Source organism: Mytilus trossulus, chromosome 7, assembly GCF_036588685.1.
Source record: "Mytilus trossulus isolate FHL-02 chromosome 7, PNRI_Mtr1.1.1.hap1, whole genome shotgun sequence".
NCBI lineage: Eukaryota > Metazoa > Mollusca > Bivalvia > Mytilida > Mytilidae > Mytilus > Mytilus trossulus.
In genome coordinates, this window is record NC_086379.1 from 5,661,797 (window position 1) to 5,678,607 (window position 16,811).

Below are 16,811 nucleotides of genomic sequence, written 5' to 3' on the forward strand. Positions count from 1 at the left end.
AACAATGTGTGATTAATGCTGTTCTAATACTGAAGAGATATATGGCGGTAACTTTGTTAAAATCTCTACATATTTTTTTTTTAATTGACTATGAAAATAAAGAGATACGGTATGATTGCGGTAAATTGCCAATGAGACAACTATCCACCAAAGTTCAAATACAGTGGATGTAAGTAATTATAGGCCACCGTATGGCCTTCAACGATCAGAAAAGCCATAAGTTTGTTTCGATGATATTTTAAACTCATTTCTGTCTCTTTATATGCACTTGGGGTAGCTTCGTTCTAAGTAAACAGATCTGTGTTACAATAAATCATTCCCTGTGGCAAATTGCGTAATGTATACGTTTATATACCATATTACATGTACACCCTTTGACATTACATTGTATTGGATGTGTAATAAAATTGCATGAGGTCAGAGCTAAACATTGGCTTAGATACAACTTATACATGGTTTAGTTAGCGTGAAACTTTCTTTCGATTTCGTTCTATTATAAACTAAAGACGAATCATTTGTGATATTTGGGGAGATGATTGATTGACGATATATACTGTAAACGTTGTTCTTGTGGGATTTATGCCTGCCAAGCAAAAGCAAAAGTTACTTTATTAAAGATTCAGGGGATTTTGATATTTGGTAAGGCATAAACACACTCTTTTGTGTGTATTACATAAGCTTCAAAATTAATTCAAAAAATAGTTAGTTTTGACGTTTTTCTGCTCGATATGAAGACCATAGCTTAGTGAACATACACGCCCAGGCTTTTTTTTATTCAGTTTTGCAATTAGGTCGAGTATTCTAGTTTGGTACGATACTGTATACACTGCTCATCAGTCAGATGAGAAAAATTAACAACTGGAATTGAATTTACATTTGCGGTCACCATCACGAATCGGTTGACCGATACGAGTGGATGTGTCTCTTCTCTCGAGAAACTTATCGGCTAAACATCGTTCGATACCAGAACAGTTGTCTGGTCTGTAATGTTATCTATATTGGCCTATTTCCGAATGTCCTATTTCGCTGAAGATGGATTTGCAAGGGAATTAAATGCATATCTGACACGCATTACACATTTTTTGTATTTCGTTTTTATATAGTATTTACCTCTAAGTTCCATATTTTCGCATATTTTATGATAAGCGGACACAAATGAGAAAAGAGGGAAATTTGTTATAAGTAACAGTTAGCGTGCAATTTTTCTTCCGGAACCACGTTACTTTCCGGGTCAGGGTTTTTGTTGCTAAATTTTGTGTAATGTTTTGAGAATTTTTTGTGTTTCGTTTGTCATTTTATTTTATCTGGCATTGATTTTTTATTTATTTTTTATCATATACCTTAAGCAAATTCCATTTTACACAATTTACACCAAGATGTCCTTAAATGAAATTTGATACCCTGTATTAATCATGCTTTTCAATAACAAATGATCAAATCGTTTAAAGACCCCTCTGCTAAATTATAGAAAGCTATAATACTACATTGACAATAGTATCTTGGTGTACAATATATGCACAAATTCGACCAAACGCCCTTAGTCGGTATCTAATACAAAACACCGTTATAAATAGGTAACAAGCTGTCTTTGACAAGAACAAAATCGGTGACCGTATTTAAAAATATCAAAACATTACAGTCATTACTACATATTTTAGATACATAAATACATCAGACGGATATCTGTTAAACCATCTGTTAAAATACGATCAAAATATTCTCACAACCGAGTTCTTTTAGTTTACAAATAGATTTGAATGTGTTAAATTATGAAGGTAATATATCCCAATGTATAAATATCTCAAAAGTCAGGAAGAAAACAGACAAACTTGGGAGGAACAATAACCTGCAAACAGAAGGAGAACAGGTTTACCTTTCTCAAAAGGTCGCCCGGTTCACGAGTAGAACAAAATCAATTGGTTTAGGTTATGAAGGTTGAAGTATGATCTAAATGCATTTCAATAAATGCAAGGCGCGTCGACACGGCTAGCTTCCTCTTCTATAGAAGTCAGTAACTGTCAAGATGCGCCTTGAGTATTTCGCATCAATTCTCCAAAATGATGTGTAAATTCGTACTAAATACCTAGTATAACTCTGAAGTAAAAAAAAGAAGCTTTTCTCGGCGTCTTGGCTAAAGACATGTTTCGGGGTTTTTTTCTTTAGTTTTGATATTTTCAGCAAATATTTTTGGTGAAAATGTCGTACGTGATTTTTTATAAGTTATGAAATTGTATGCTTTTATTCCTGATCAAGGAATACAAAATAAGGATATTGAAAGTTATGGTAAAACTCCATATGGAAGTGCTCCTAATTAAAGGAGTCTTCTACTAAGAAGAAGTAGTTTAAAGTAAACCACGTATATGTTGTTGAAGATAATTAGTGTAATTATTATTATAAGATAACATTTTGTTCACGCTACTCTAGTATTAACGTCATAAGTAACATACTATGTAATAACAATATCAGTATATTAAACATGACGTTCCAAGGTACATACGCACTAACTCTCTACAGTCATATATTAATTAAAACATTTGACTTATTTCGAGTAGTGATTGAAAAACGAGGAAAAAGATGAATATATAGTCGCTTTACAAATATATATGAGTTGTAAATATGTCAGGACGAATTAAAAGTATATATATATCAAGTTCTGTAGTGTAAATCGATCAAAACGGACGACGTATTGACGTTTGTAATTTAGAATATTACGATATCAGTTAAACGAATCACGTGCGGATTTGTACCAATATAAGCAACACGACGGGTGCCAAATTAGGAGCAGGATCTGACTACCCTTCCGGAGCACCTGCGATCACACCAAGTTTTTAGTGGGGATCGTGTTGCTTAGTCTTTAGTTTTCTATGTTTTGCCTTCTGTACTATTATTTGTCTGTTTGTCTTTTTATTGGTAGATATGGCGTTGTCAGTTTATTTTCAATCTATGAGTTTAAATATTTGGAATAAATAATTAACGTATAAATACTTCGTTTGCTTGCGTTTTAAATATTCCAAAGTCGTTTACAATTTCAAGACTCTTCCGGAAATGTGTACCTGAGAAGGGTTACCGCACAAATTTTTTTTCAGGAATTCGGACCTCAAATTCATATTAGTAATAGTGAACTGTCATTACAATGTAGAATAATTATTTACATTGTCATGACATAATTGAATAGTTGCCAACTGGCTGTGCAGTTATAGACAATGTACTGAATGACAAATTGAAGCTTAGTTCACAACCCATATGAATCAGACGTGTTTAAGTACTAGTCACGGTATTGAAATCTTACATTAATCCGAGAATTTACACTCTCCTATCTAAGAAATGGCATGAAGATGTAGGGACGTTTATATATAGGGTTAACCTCATTACACTAATGGTTTGCGAATTATCTTGCTTTAAAATCTTGGCAGTATACGTATGCTCTGTTGTAGTCTTATCCCAATATATCTTACTATTGTGCTACTAACCTGGTTTACTGGGGTTCTTAAATTTTGCAATTGAATTATCTCATATAATTTGTTAAATTCAAGCGCTATTTCAAAGCAGTTTCTTCGTATAAAGAAATGGTATATAATTGTTACTATATGGTTTTAATTGCGTTTTCAAGTAGATGTTGATGTGTTTTCTAATTTACATCATCCATGAAATATGAGAATGTATATTATAAACAGTTCATATCATACATTTAACAGTTTGGATACATTTCTTTTGTCGTGCCTTATTTCTTTTTTTTCAATTTTTCTCCCAATTAAAAGAAATGACTGCTTGATAACAGAGTTTAAAAAGAAAAATCACGAAGGATTCGAGGCTTATAAAAGTTTGTGCTAGACGGACAAAAACAAACAAAAAACACTATAGCACCACAAAAGTGAAAAGATGAATGAGCGCATTTGTATGTGTAAAGTTTATTTTTATAAGATGATTATCGACCTTCATAATTTTGTATTATTTAATGATAATAATCAGTATTGTCATAAAAACAAATTAATCAGAATTGAGAATGGAAATGGGGAATGCGACAAAGAGAAAACAACCCGACATAAGATCATATCACAGCCGAAGGCCAAAAAATCTTCAATGCAGCCAGAAATCCCGAACCTGGAGGTGGGCTTGAGCTGTTTTAAACAAGTTTGTAACAAACTGATAAATACAATATACACTCATAAACTACTATTATATAATATACATATCCATTGTTTTAAAGTATATAGTTTGTTTAAATAACCGTTTGTTTTTTTGTGCAAAAGCCTTTTCTTTACCCCAAAAAAAGCTTAGAGATGTTCCCTGGATAAATTAGGTGACCCAGAATCCAACTTTTAACTGAAATCGAGCTTTAAAGGCATAAAACGCTGTTTCATTTTTCATTCTTCATGTCTGTTTATTTTCTCGCTCTGCTAATTAAGTTGTAAAGAACGTGTTATTTCTGTCAAAATAACTTTCACTAAACAGTAAGAAACCAACACCATTATCAATTGTATTTCCGTCAATATTGACAAAATGATAGCTGTAATTAGCAACATTTAATGGCAGTAGTTCACATAATCCGGGTTTTAGAATCATGATGCTTATTTGATAGTTGTAAAGCTTGTTGCCAGAGGGTTAAAATAATGTTATGAAGCTTTGGAATTCAGATATAAATGTATCTACATTTCGTTCAATCAGTGTAAATTTTTATATAACGGGACTTTCTGCACTTTTGTAATGTAAGTAACCATGGACAAACCATTCTATTTTTAACGCAATCGGGCTCAAATATTCACATACAAAATTATTGCAGGGAGTTTTTAAGTGCCTTATTTCATCAAAACTCAATTAAAAAGAGAATTTCAATGGGTTTCGTTCAAGCACAGTCTCTAAATTTCATCAATTTTACCCATTTATTCCAGTCAAAGTCAAAATATATGATTACTGCAATTAATCTTATTGTTTATACCGAAAATTTAGTTGTAGTATTTGTCAAATTTGCATCAGTAAACATCTAACCAAAATAAGCTTATTTTGTATCTGAAAAAAACAACATTATATGCTTAGTCATAAACGTTATCACGGTCTTTTTTTTACTATGAATAATTCCTTTTTGGGTTCTTAATGTTCATCAGTTTGTGCAGGACAAGGAAGTTATGATAAACATTCATTTTTGTACATAAATAAGGGCGTTCGTTTTCTCGTTTGAATTGTTTTACATTGTCTTATCGGGGCCTTTTATAGCTGACTATATGCGGTATGGGCTTTGCTCATTGTTGAAGGCCGTACGGTGACCTATAATTGTTAATGTTTGTGTCATTTTGGTCTTTTGTGGATAGCTGTCTCTTTGGCAATCATACCACTTCTTCTTTTTTTATATGTAAATAGCAAATGGAAACCTTTATTTACAATTATGAATAGTGAAATGACAAAAAATCAAACATTCCAAACTCCAAGGAAAACTCAAAGCTGAAACTCCTCTATGAAACGACAAAATCAAAGCTAATACACGTCAAAAGAATCGAAAACAACTCTCTCATTTTTATTGACTTGTACATTTTACGATCAATAATGTCAGCTTATTTTAAAAGTTCATAAACTTTGTGAAATGTAGTTTGTATCATGGTATATCGCATTATTCTGCAATCATCAAAATTGGATCTCTGTTATACATTAAATGTAATTGCATTTGCATAATTTTAATGAACTATTCTACTTGAAATGGTTAGTTGTTCTTACAGTCAGTTGTTTTTGCGTTTCTTATCATTGTTTATAAGACTTTAAGTCTTAACACGATTAAGGCTTATGCTGGAAATTGTATATTTTTCTTTCATAATTGTAAGCGTAGAAGTGAAAGTAATATTGAAATTGACTAATACTGAAATCCATTAGTTGGGAAATTATCACCAGATTTTTCTTTCATGTGGTAAAGTATATGGTACAAAAGTTTTATAATACTTTGAACTATATCGATGTTTATACAAGAAAGCAATATTAGTACTATTTATATCACTCCGAGTGAGCTTGAAAACGATTGTTTATCGACAAATTCAACAAAAGCAAAAGAAATCCTCTAATCTAACCTCGCATCTGTCTATACCTTGTACGATTGATTTGTTTGATTAGATTGATCCTATATGAAACACCTGATAATTAGAGGAAATATTTGACCTTGACATCAATTTAAAGTGAATGATAATTGACGTTTGAAAGATGCTCCAATTACAAACGTTATGTAAAGTCTGAAAACATAAGTACTACATTTCACTAAATCGCTGCTTGAAATGTTATGGCAAAATTACAAGAAACCGAAGACCGAGTTCTACTATATCCTATTTTATTATTTATTTCAATGGTTTTTTTTTTTCTTTTTAAAAATCATTTTAATTTAAATCTTGGCTTAAGTTGAATGTTAATGAATATATATATTCGCTACTGTGCATTAAACAATCAACGACCAATCAATTATATTATTATTTATCACCAATCTGGCTGTATGAACGAGAACCATATATTTTTGGGAAATGAAACAAATTTAAAAATAGTGTTTGTATGTCAATAGTAAGAAATATTTGTTTCAAAAATCGTCATGCAAATTCTAATATTGAATTAAGGTTGAATTATTTGAAAGCACTCAACAGGAAGCGCCGAATAATTGAAGACTAGAAATGTCTATTTTTCAAAGGCACTAATTTATCTTTTATTAATAAAGTACCTCCCATTATCACCAGTGCTGATTTAAGGCACATTGTTAGTACGTAGAGTTCTATAATATAGTTGCAGTACTTTATGATAGAATTCAAATGTAATTTTTTTCATAATACATTATGTTTTCACTATATTTCAGACACATTTCAACAATGGTGAATACATCATTAGGCAAGGTGCAAGAGGGGATACATTCTTTATCATAGCAAAGGGAAAGGTGAGCAGCTCTTTGAAAATTAAGAGAAATATATTTAAGTTATTGGTAAATCATGTTTCACTTTTTTTTTCAATTAATGTTTATGCATATAGCTTTTCCACGTGTGTTGCAAATCTTTCTTGTAATTAATCTTCCCATTATCGACTTGTACCACTAAGCAGTACGTCATTTTAAAATACATTTTGCGATATCCCAACCTTCGGCAGCTACATATATAAAGCTACGTATTGGATGAAAAATTGATATTGGCTTGAGATTTGAAATCTGTGTCATACGAAAGTTTTTAAATACTCTCAAATATGTTTCTTTCTTTTGCTGTTCACCAGTTCTCGTTCAATTATTCATTTGTTTCGAAATAGTTATTTCCCTGTTTCACTATTTGTATGCGCTTCACCAGTAACCACTACGAAATCGCTATTCACAAGATAGTTTATCGGTTCGTACATTTGATGTTGTTAGAAATGAAACTGAGATAAGTCTTTCCTCTTTAGACTTTAGAGATTCTGAAATCAGAACGTAACACAATATATTTCTATAACATTCAGCTGATACTGATTTCACACAAGTTAAAGTTAATTAGAAGTCTTCAATATCAGATAAAGATGAGCTTTCAATCAGCAAGTGGTCAGGATTAAACTGATTACTTTATCGAGTAATTAGATTGTAAGGCAAGATGTATGTTGTCTAGGTAGAATTCATACGATGACTAATATCATCTGCTTTTAGAACTTTTAAATGTAAACTTCGTTTTTAAACACAAACTTTAACACAATGAAACAATTGTTAGGTATGTAAACACAAGACATTATCAAATATGTATCATGTGAACCATAGGTAAACAACAACTGCCTGGACTTCTTCGAAAAACATAAACATACACTGCACTTAAACTAAAACGCGGACGATTTTTAAATATCATAATACAAACAAGAAGACCGATTTTTTTTTATTCACTTTTCAAATTAAAAACAAAAAATTAATTTCTCAGTGGTATTGGTTAAATAGAAACACAAAGGGGACCGTGAAAGGATACCATAAGCAGCTCAAGAAAACATACAAAACGAGATGATAAATATGGTAACCTTCGAATAAAGATACGTGTTCACTCAACTATTGCATACATGTTTAAATAGATTTGCCGTATCAAAGAAGTATTCAAGTGATGGCATCAACGCAGTTGTATAGTAATAACAAATGCATATAACACTTTAAAACAATTGCATCATATGCACATAAACTAGCTAGTGAACATTATTTTTTTTTAAATGACCACTAATGCAATACATAAATTAATAAGCATGTGCAAATAACATTATTGTACCTTAATTTATTTTAAAATGAATACTATGGTATAAATAATTGAATAGGTAAAAGTAACAAAAAGAAATTCCAAGTCTGGCGAAGAGCAAGTTATTCGCCATCTTCAAAGAGGAGACTTCTTTGGGGAAAAGGCATTACAAAGGTAAGTTATTATTAGTGGAATTGAAAATATAAGATATAGCATCTGACATCGTATCATTCTATTGTTTTGTATTGTACTCATCTAAAAATTATCTTTGAAAAAAAATATTATTGTCTATCCATGAAATTTGCCATTCAGATTTGACTAACTTTTTTTATCATCATGTACTGTAAACAACAGTACGAAACATACAAGAAAAATGTATTATATGACAGATCTCATTCCAGGCTCAACTGTTATACCTTGAAAGGGTCAAATCATCAAATTTAGGATAAACAGAAATATACTAACCGTTTGTCAGATATAAAGTTAAAACACGTCTTATTAAAAAAGTTTTGTGTTCCATTCCATAGACTTTTTGAAAATATATTTTTTATCATGACTACATCATACACCTAGTGCAGTTCAATTTAGTACATACATCACTTTCAGTTTTAAATATAATAGAGCACCAAACTATAAAGGCCTTGTATTCATTTATCATGATCAAAACAAAATGAAAATTGATTCTTTCTGTGTATTTTACATCAAAAACAAATCAAGTTTATTTCTGTTTGTATGATAATAAGATTACAAGTTTTAGAAATACATAATTTATATCAAATATATATTCAAAAAACAACTTCTTTGTACATACACATAAATTAAAGATGAAAGCAATGTTATAATACATGCATCTTACAAGTTTCACTTCTGAGACTTGGATCAAGACGTTATGTGGTTTCTTTGCTAATTTTAAGGGATACTTTCACTTTTATCACTGCACTGAACAGCTTAGATAAAACACTTGCAGATTGAGTATACTTTCATATTAATCTTTATGGTGTTGTTTGCATTTAATTAAAAATATTGAAGGATGTATATAAAAGATATTTTCTAGGTTTTAGTATCTTTTGAAATAATTTGATTGCAGATATTAAACGCATAATTACATTGGAGAACGGAATTTTAGTACATTCATAATTAGAACGTTAAAGAGTTTTTAATTAATCACAAGAAACCCAGTTAAAACAGATTTCTGAGCAAACGAAATGGTGTGTAAGATGAAATATGCAAAAGCCCTTTCAGACCTGATTTTTTCGAGATATAAAACCTGTTTTGGTATTTCGATATTTTAAGTGTCTCCTGATACAGCGAGGGTATCTGAAGTCCTGATGTGAGTTAATTTTATAAAATAAAACCAAATAGAAGTGTGTACGGAAAATAATCGAATTAAGTGGTAATGAACAGTATTTATTAAAAGAAACAAGTTTTAGTTCTGTTCAATAGGAGTTTACACCATTGACCAACATAAATGCTATTTCAAGACACTAGAAATGGCTTGACGCTCGCCATACATCGCCATTACTTTTACAAAAGTTTTTAGCCTGTTTGGTACTAACAATTATCATAACAATAAAAGCTCAAATAACATACATAAGAGAAGGGTCAAATGCATAGATACAAACAAATTACAATTTAAAAAACAACATCATCATGCAATGTCTTTCATGCGTTTCATGTTTGTTTACACTTTATTCTACAACGACAAAATTACAACTAATAAAGAGAGTGAGGTAACAACATACCAACATGTTACACTTCTGACTCGTTTTTGAACGGTGCAATAAATATTAGTTTGGTCAAAGATACTGTGCCGATGTTTGACTGTCGGTCGAAAATAGATTACCCAATCGAACTGATAATGTATTGCTGATAGCGATAAATGTATATTAAGTGTGGTCTTCAAATGAGTCATGTTTGTAAGGTTAGAAATAAATATGATTTGGTATAAATAGCTTACTCTACCTTCACCTCTAAACCTTTCATTCAAATTGTCATAACATATAATTTGTATAGACACATTTAATGCAATACTATCATAACACAAGACCATCTGTCGGTAGATTCATATTCTAATAATATTTTCATAGAATCGAACAGCAAACCATACGAAAACGGTTTAACAACTGCTTAATAAAACAGCTATTTAATTTCATGATCAGTTTACAGTCAAATGTTCTTTAAATGTTAGTCTTATTTATAATTGGTAAAGCTTTTAATTCCCTCTTGTCTTAAACATTATGATTAGTTTTAATAGAGACTATCAAAGATATACCTCCCAAAATTCATGGAATTACTTAACATTTATTTTAATAGTCATTTGAACAAAGAGTTTCTTTAGGTGTATGCAATGTGCATGATTGGCGAGTATTGCACTTTATAGAATACAGTTTATGCCAATACAACACAATTTTGAAAGTTGTGTCGATAGAGCATATGTCCCTGATATAGGATGTCTTCAGTTCGATTCCCAGCTAGATTTTGACAAGTAATTTGAAATTTGTTATTATCTGTAAATTTGTCATACGTCCGTTTCTTTATAAACTAACTATAAAGAGAAAGATTGTAAGATATTTGAACAATTCAAAGTATTTAAAAGTAGGAAATGTTTTTCAAACATTTTGTTTTCAATGTATATTGGTATTTTTTGTACTATGAAAAATATTTGTGGGGTAAAATGAGTTTTCAAAGATAGGGATACAAAACAAAATTTAATGAAGAAAATTCAAAAAAAAATCCTAATCGTTGAAAATTTAAGATAATTATTCAAAAATGTGAATTCAAAGTAAGGCATATATTACACCCTTTGTATCTAATCAAAATCGTGTAACGGTCTATCAGATTAAAGGAGGTCTACTCTACCTTCAGACTAATGAGCTACCTCTGTCTAATTGTTTTTCAAGAGGCATTGATGAGAAGTAATCTATCACAAGTGTATATCAAGGCCATATTGTAATAATGAGAAAACATGTGGAACAAATCGTGCATTTTAAAGTACTTTCCTAACGAAAAATTTAAAACTGTCGAGACAGAAAAATAACTGATTATCACAATTTAATAATAAATCAAAAGTGTTTGAATCTAGAATAGTCTCACTTTCGAGTTACCTCCTAGTCTGGATAACGGATTAGGAGGATAATTGTTTGCTCTCATAATTAATAAATGAATGGTCAATATCATCTGTTATTATCTCAGATTAAGTCGTTATCGGGTTTGAATATCTCATGTCTCATTATTCTTGTTTTCATCCCACCACCATTATCCTTAGTTATGTCAAAACACAATCCTTGGTGATATACAAACATTTGTTATATTTGGTAATGTTCAAAGATACATTTCCCTAGGAAATCGACCAATATACAATATCATTGGTGATATTCCAACATACACCTCCTTAGTGTTCACCAGTCTTTGAATTAAGCTTGGCGTTAACAGGACTTAGTATTTGTTTACTTTGACATTAAATTAAGACCTTTCTTTTACATTAAATTAAGACCTTACTCTTTTTGTGGACAATCTAACCGATATTTATTGTATCCAGATTTCTACAGGTGTTGTAACTCCTTGTATTGTGCCTTTAGTGGGATACAAAATGTTTTTGTAAGTGCAAAATATTGAATCTAAAGATTGCAAAACGAAACACGCAAATTGCTAACTTTTTATTATTGACGTTTGAAGTACTACACTTATCAGCAATTTACTTTCTTTTATATATATTAATATGTTTGGCAGTATTATGATATGTTTTAATGATAACAACGAAAAACAATTTAGCTGTGGTTTTATGTTACTGGTTTTTCATTAGATGGGTAAGTACTTACATAGCGATAGCACGAAATGCAAAATTGATCAACTTGCGATCACCTTGGATGCTAAAGAATAAACAGAATTGGTTTTATTATCTTAATAGAATTGTTTATCCTAGATATTTAAAGTGTTAACCTTTATTTCTTTATTGCTATTTGAAATTTAAAGTGTTAAACTTTATTTCTATTCGATTTAGCCAAATTACTTACTTAATTAAGGAACACACCCATAGATATACATCACAATAAATATATGAGAAAAATAACGTGGTTTCATTTCATGAAAACAGTTGTTTTATACATAAAGAGGCTTAAGGTTTAACAAAAAAGGTAAATTTTTCCTTTCATTCTTGTAAAAAAAAAACTCATATATTAATATATACCATATCAGTTTATATCAATAGAAGCAAAGTTAACAAAGTAAAAAAAAATCGTAACAACTAAAGGTTCCACCTGTCTTATTCATAAAATCTATGTAACCATTGGTTTACCTTTTTTCTTGACTTGCTGTCTTAATTAATAATATGAAACAAACATCTTCTTTGCCGTAAATGACAATGAAAATATTGTGTATATCTGTTAACTATGAGATGCAATCTTTAACATTCACTGTTCTTACCTAGAACTTAAGTCTATTGAAATTATGTATAAATGAAATGAGTACTTGCTCATTGTCTTTTTTATGATGGTAACATGTATATACCATGTGCTTCTTATCAATCACATTGTTACACGATGTTACATGTACCTAATCCCCTTACCAAAAATAACTGTTTTATTGCCCTTTGTGCTGACAGTAGTCTTTTAAACATGCACACTAGAATGTAAGAGAAATGCATTCTCTTCTTCATTTAATGACATTATATTGGATACTGAGTCAATGTTACGTCATGACTATGATGTTATGAGTGGTTTGATGTAACGTTGTCAGTAATTTCAAGTAAAACATAACTCATTGGGGATCTAACACTACTTCTCCCCCGTTGACAGATATGTCATTTTATGTCATAGTGATTAAGATTATAACACAATGTTGACTGCTGTTCCTATATTTTTGACATTTTCACCTATTATGTCTGTTTGTTTTGTTCCCGCATCGTTGTTAATATATTGGAATTTGATGCCACTGTTATACAAGTGATAGGTTTAGCTAGCTATTACACCAGATTCAATCCACCATTTTCAACTACGAAAATGCCTGTACCAAGTCAGGAATATGACAGATGTTTTCCAATCGTCTGATGTGTTTGCGCTTTTGATTTAGCTATTTAATTAGGTGCTTTACGTTTAGAATTTTCCTCGGAGTTCAGTATTTTTGTGATTTTACTTTTTGCTTAGATAAGGTTTTCATAAAGTTACAGTTACTGCAGAAGAGTTTCATGAAAGTTCATTCGAACTAGGCCAGTGTTAATTGATGTTTACAGTTATGTAACAAACGTTAGATCTTTACATTTCTTTCAAAATAATTCAATAATACTTTCCATCAATTGAAAATAGTGTTAACACAGATATATTCATAGTCGTAACAAATCAACAGCAGATGCAATGACAGACAAATGTACTCTAACTTTGGAATCTATTTGAGTCGGATAATTAAAGCTTGATTAGATCTCTTAAATTGTTAATTAACAGATAGATGACATTTATTTTCTTTTATAAGAAATGTGCCACATAACATATGTAACTGTTATAAATCATATATCTTGTAAAACCGTGATTAAAGGATGCACCAGTTTTTGTTTGAACTTGTACATCTACAATTTATAGAATTCCAAATTTGTTGCAACTTGTTAAAGCGTCTTTTTCTCGGGAATTTATTTTTGGTATATTTATCACGAGTTAAGGGCTGGATTGAATTGAATGAAATTCAGTTACTGTTCTTTTATTTTTTCAGTACTTGTGGACGTTTGGTCCCCGAGGGTATCACCAGCCCAGTAGTAAGAACTTCGGTGTTGACATGAATATCAATTGTATGGTCATTATATTATATTTCCTGTTGACAAAACTTAAAAAATTTCGAAAAATTAAGGATTTTCTTATCCCAGGAATATATTACCCTAGCCGTATTTGGCACAATGTTTTGGAATTTTTGGTCATCACTGCTCTTCCACTTTGTTCTTGTTTGGCTTTATAACAATATGTGTTTTGATCTGAGCGTCTTATGTAGACGAAACGCGCGTCTGGCGTATCAACTTATAATCCTTGTACCTTTAATAACTATTATTAACGCCACTGTGATGGATCTTTTCACGAATACGCTATAAAAAGTCTTCATCATCCATGTACTAATTCCAGCTACAGCCAGATATTCTCGTGGATGACGATAATGCATCGCCTTTAGATCTTGAGTGAGGTGCATAATATTTCACCAATATTTCTATATTTTAATTGCTTTGCTATAGTGTAAAAACCAATTGTGTTTTAAATCTATATCTGTTTAGGAAAGTCGGCACTACCTCGATAGACAAATTGATATATTTTTTTAAGTTTTAGAAGTTAAATGTGTCGTTCAAACCTTCAGAATGTATATACACACATAAATTTCCCTACAAAAATTCGTTCAATAAACCTTACATTTTCGTTTGAAATGAAATATAGATGTTTAAAACATATTTGACAAATGATACTTCTTAGAAAGCGTATTGATTTCATTCTAGCTAAGAATATATTTCAAATTAATATACTTTTAAAATATATCTGTTAACATGTGTTATTCCTGTTAAATTGTGTGAAGATAAAACGTTTGTTTACATCGAGGTATAATCTACTTATCCTATATGTTTCTTATCACTTTGATGAAGAACAAAAAATACCTGGTTTACGATGTAAACAAAATAATGAGGTGATATGTCATGCACTTATTTAAAAATCACACTTGTGCTCTGTTTTCTGTGGATATACGGAGAATATTACAAATCTGCGTGTTTGTACTATGAAAGAGATGAATTCTAACCATAAAAGGACTGTAACTAGCTGAATAATTCATCAACTGTAACTTATCTAGTAGAGAAAAGGTGATTGGTTATCATACGTACGATGTACCTTTTCGTAATTGAACGTTTGAAATACGTATATGTTAAAGTACAAAACACTTACTGGTACAAACAATATATCAACAGTGGCTTTGTCCCTTTTTTTTCTTTTTGTACTTTATTTGTGATTAATATGAGTATATGTAACTTTAAGTGAAATGCTTTGAAACAATCTTCAGTATAGAAGTCAGTGGTACAATTGACACTCTTTGACATAACTTCCTTCCCATCTTAAAAAAAAAGTTATTGCTAACGGAAAGGGTTATTAAAGTACATTCTGGAGAATTTACTGATAGATAAAGTTGAAAGTAAAAAAAGGATGCGTGACATGCAAAATAAAAATTAAAAAGTTAATCGGTCATTTCTTGCATATGTGAGATAAGAATTCTGCATGGTTATCTTGTATCACACCATATTAAAGTACAATTGGTAGTTGAAATTAGGTGCATAAAAAATATACTATGATAATTAAGTGCAAAATTAATGAACAATAACTATTGGCTCACAATGTAATTTATCATGATAGCTAGCATAATGCCTCTCACTTCTAGTGACAACTGCAATCATCTGCAAACCAATCTCATTAGCAAAACATCAAAACAGAAAAATAAGACAACAATAAAAGCTTACTCATATCACGTGACTCATATAAGATGATTATCTACGTGGTGTTTGATGGTGATTTACTTTGAAGCGCGGTACTAGACTGCTGCTGTTGTGCTCTGATGTCACCTACACTCAATAAGCTTATCTTTATGAAAGTTGTATTCTGTCTGTACATAAACCTCTTATAAAGCTGTCCATGTAATATGTCAGGAATCTAATAGAAACAAACAAAAACAAGTTTTTATTATCTGAACGTTACATCTGAGCGTTGTGATATTTTTTGCTTTTGTGTTCAAAATCGCAGTTGTTTTTTATGCACTGATTGTTTGTGCAAAATGATGTACACGAAGTGACTTTAAAGAGTTTAATATTTGTAAATATAGAGTTTGACGCGGATATAAAATTAACTTGCAAAACTATAACAAAAATACCGATCTTCGAGGTAAATTCAAAAGGGGGAAATTCTATAAAAACTGACAAAACGAAACATTAGAATGTATAACCTAATGAAACGAACGAAGATCATTATTCCTTAAAAATATAACTCGAAGTCCCAAATCCTATTTATTTCATATCCTTTGAAATGTGCTTGTTCAGTCAAGTTAATTTCATTAAACTTTAAACCTTATTTATAAAAAATAGAATTTGAGATACACGACAAGTTCAAATTTAGACTCAAATTTCATTCTTACCTAATCATTGCTCTTTTTACAGTGAGGATATACGAACTGCCAATGTGGTTGTCGCAGATCCCGCCGGTGTGGAATGTCTAGTCATAGACAGAGAGTGAGTATCCTATTTATTGTTAATTGTTAGATGATAATAACTAATATTCATTTTTATATTTATTTAAGTATGACGATAGTAAGCGATACGACGATAATACGCGATAGTTGTCTGTGGTTGCTAAACTAGTGATATTGTCTTAAAACTGGAACTTGCAGAAAACATTTAAGATATTTATTTTATATTGCAATGAGTTTGGCAAAAATTAACGGTCTTTGTCTGTAGCTTAACCTATTTTGTTGTCGTAAATCTAGATTATGCATTTTAAAAGAGAATATTTTGTAAACAAACAAGACGATGTCTTTACTTATACAATTATCCATTATTCTGGAACACATCACACAAAGAAGATAATTTACTTATAAGTTGCACGTGGAGAGAACGGAGGCAGGAGTTTTGCTTTC

General features: G+C 30.6%; 1 protein-coding gene across 3 annotated transcripts in view; it reads left to right on the forward strand.

The window, feature by feature from the left end:
• LOC134724518 (cGMP-dependent protein kinase 1-like) overlaps positions 1-16,811 on the forward strand; it is a 105,371-nt gene that overhangs the window by 74,354 nt on the left and 14,206 nt on the right. For all 3 annotated transcript variants that reach the window (XM_063587588.1, XM_063587589.1, XM_063587590.1), the window contains exons 6-8: positions 6,815-6,892; positions 8,260-8,354; positions 16,336-16,407. In XM_063587588.1, the coding sequence (XP_063443658.1) occupies positions 6,815-6,892; positions 8,260-8,354; positions 16,336-16,407 (245 nt within the window). The remainder of the gene's footprint in view (positions 1-6,814; positions 6,893-8,259; positions 8,355-16,335; positions 16,408-16,811) is intronic.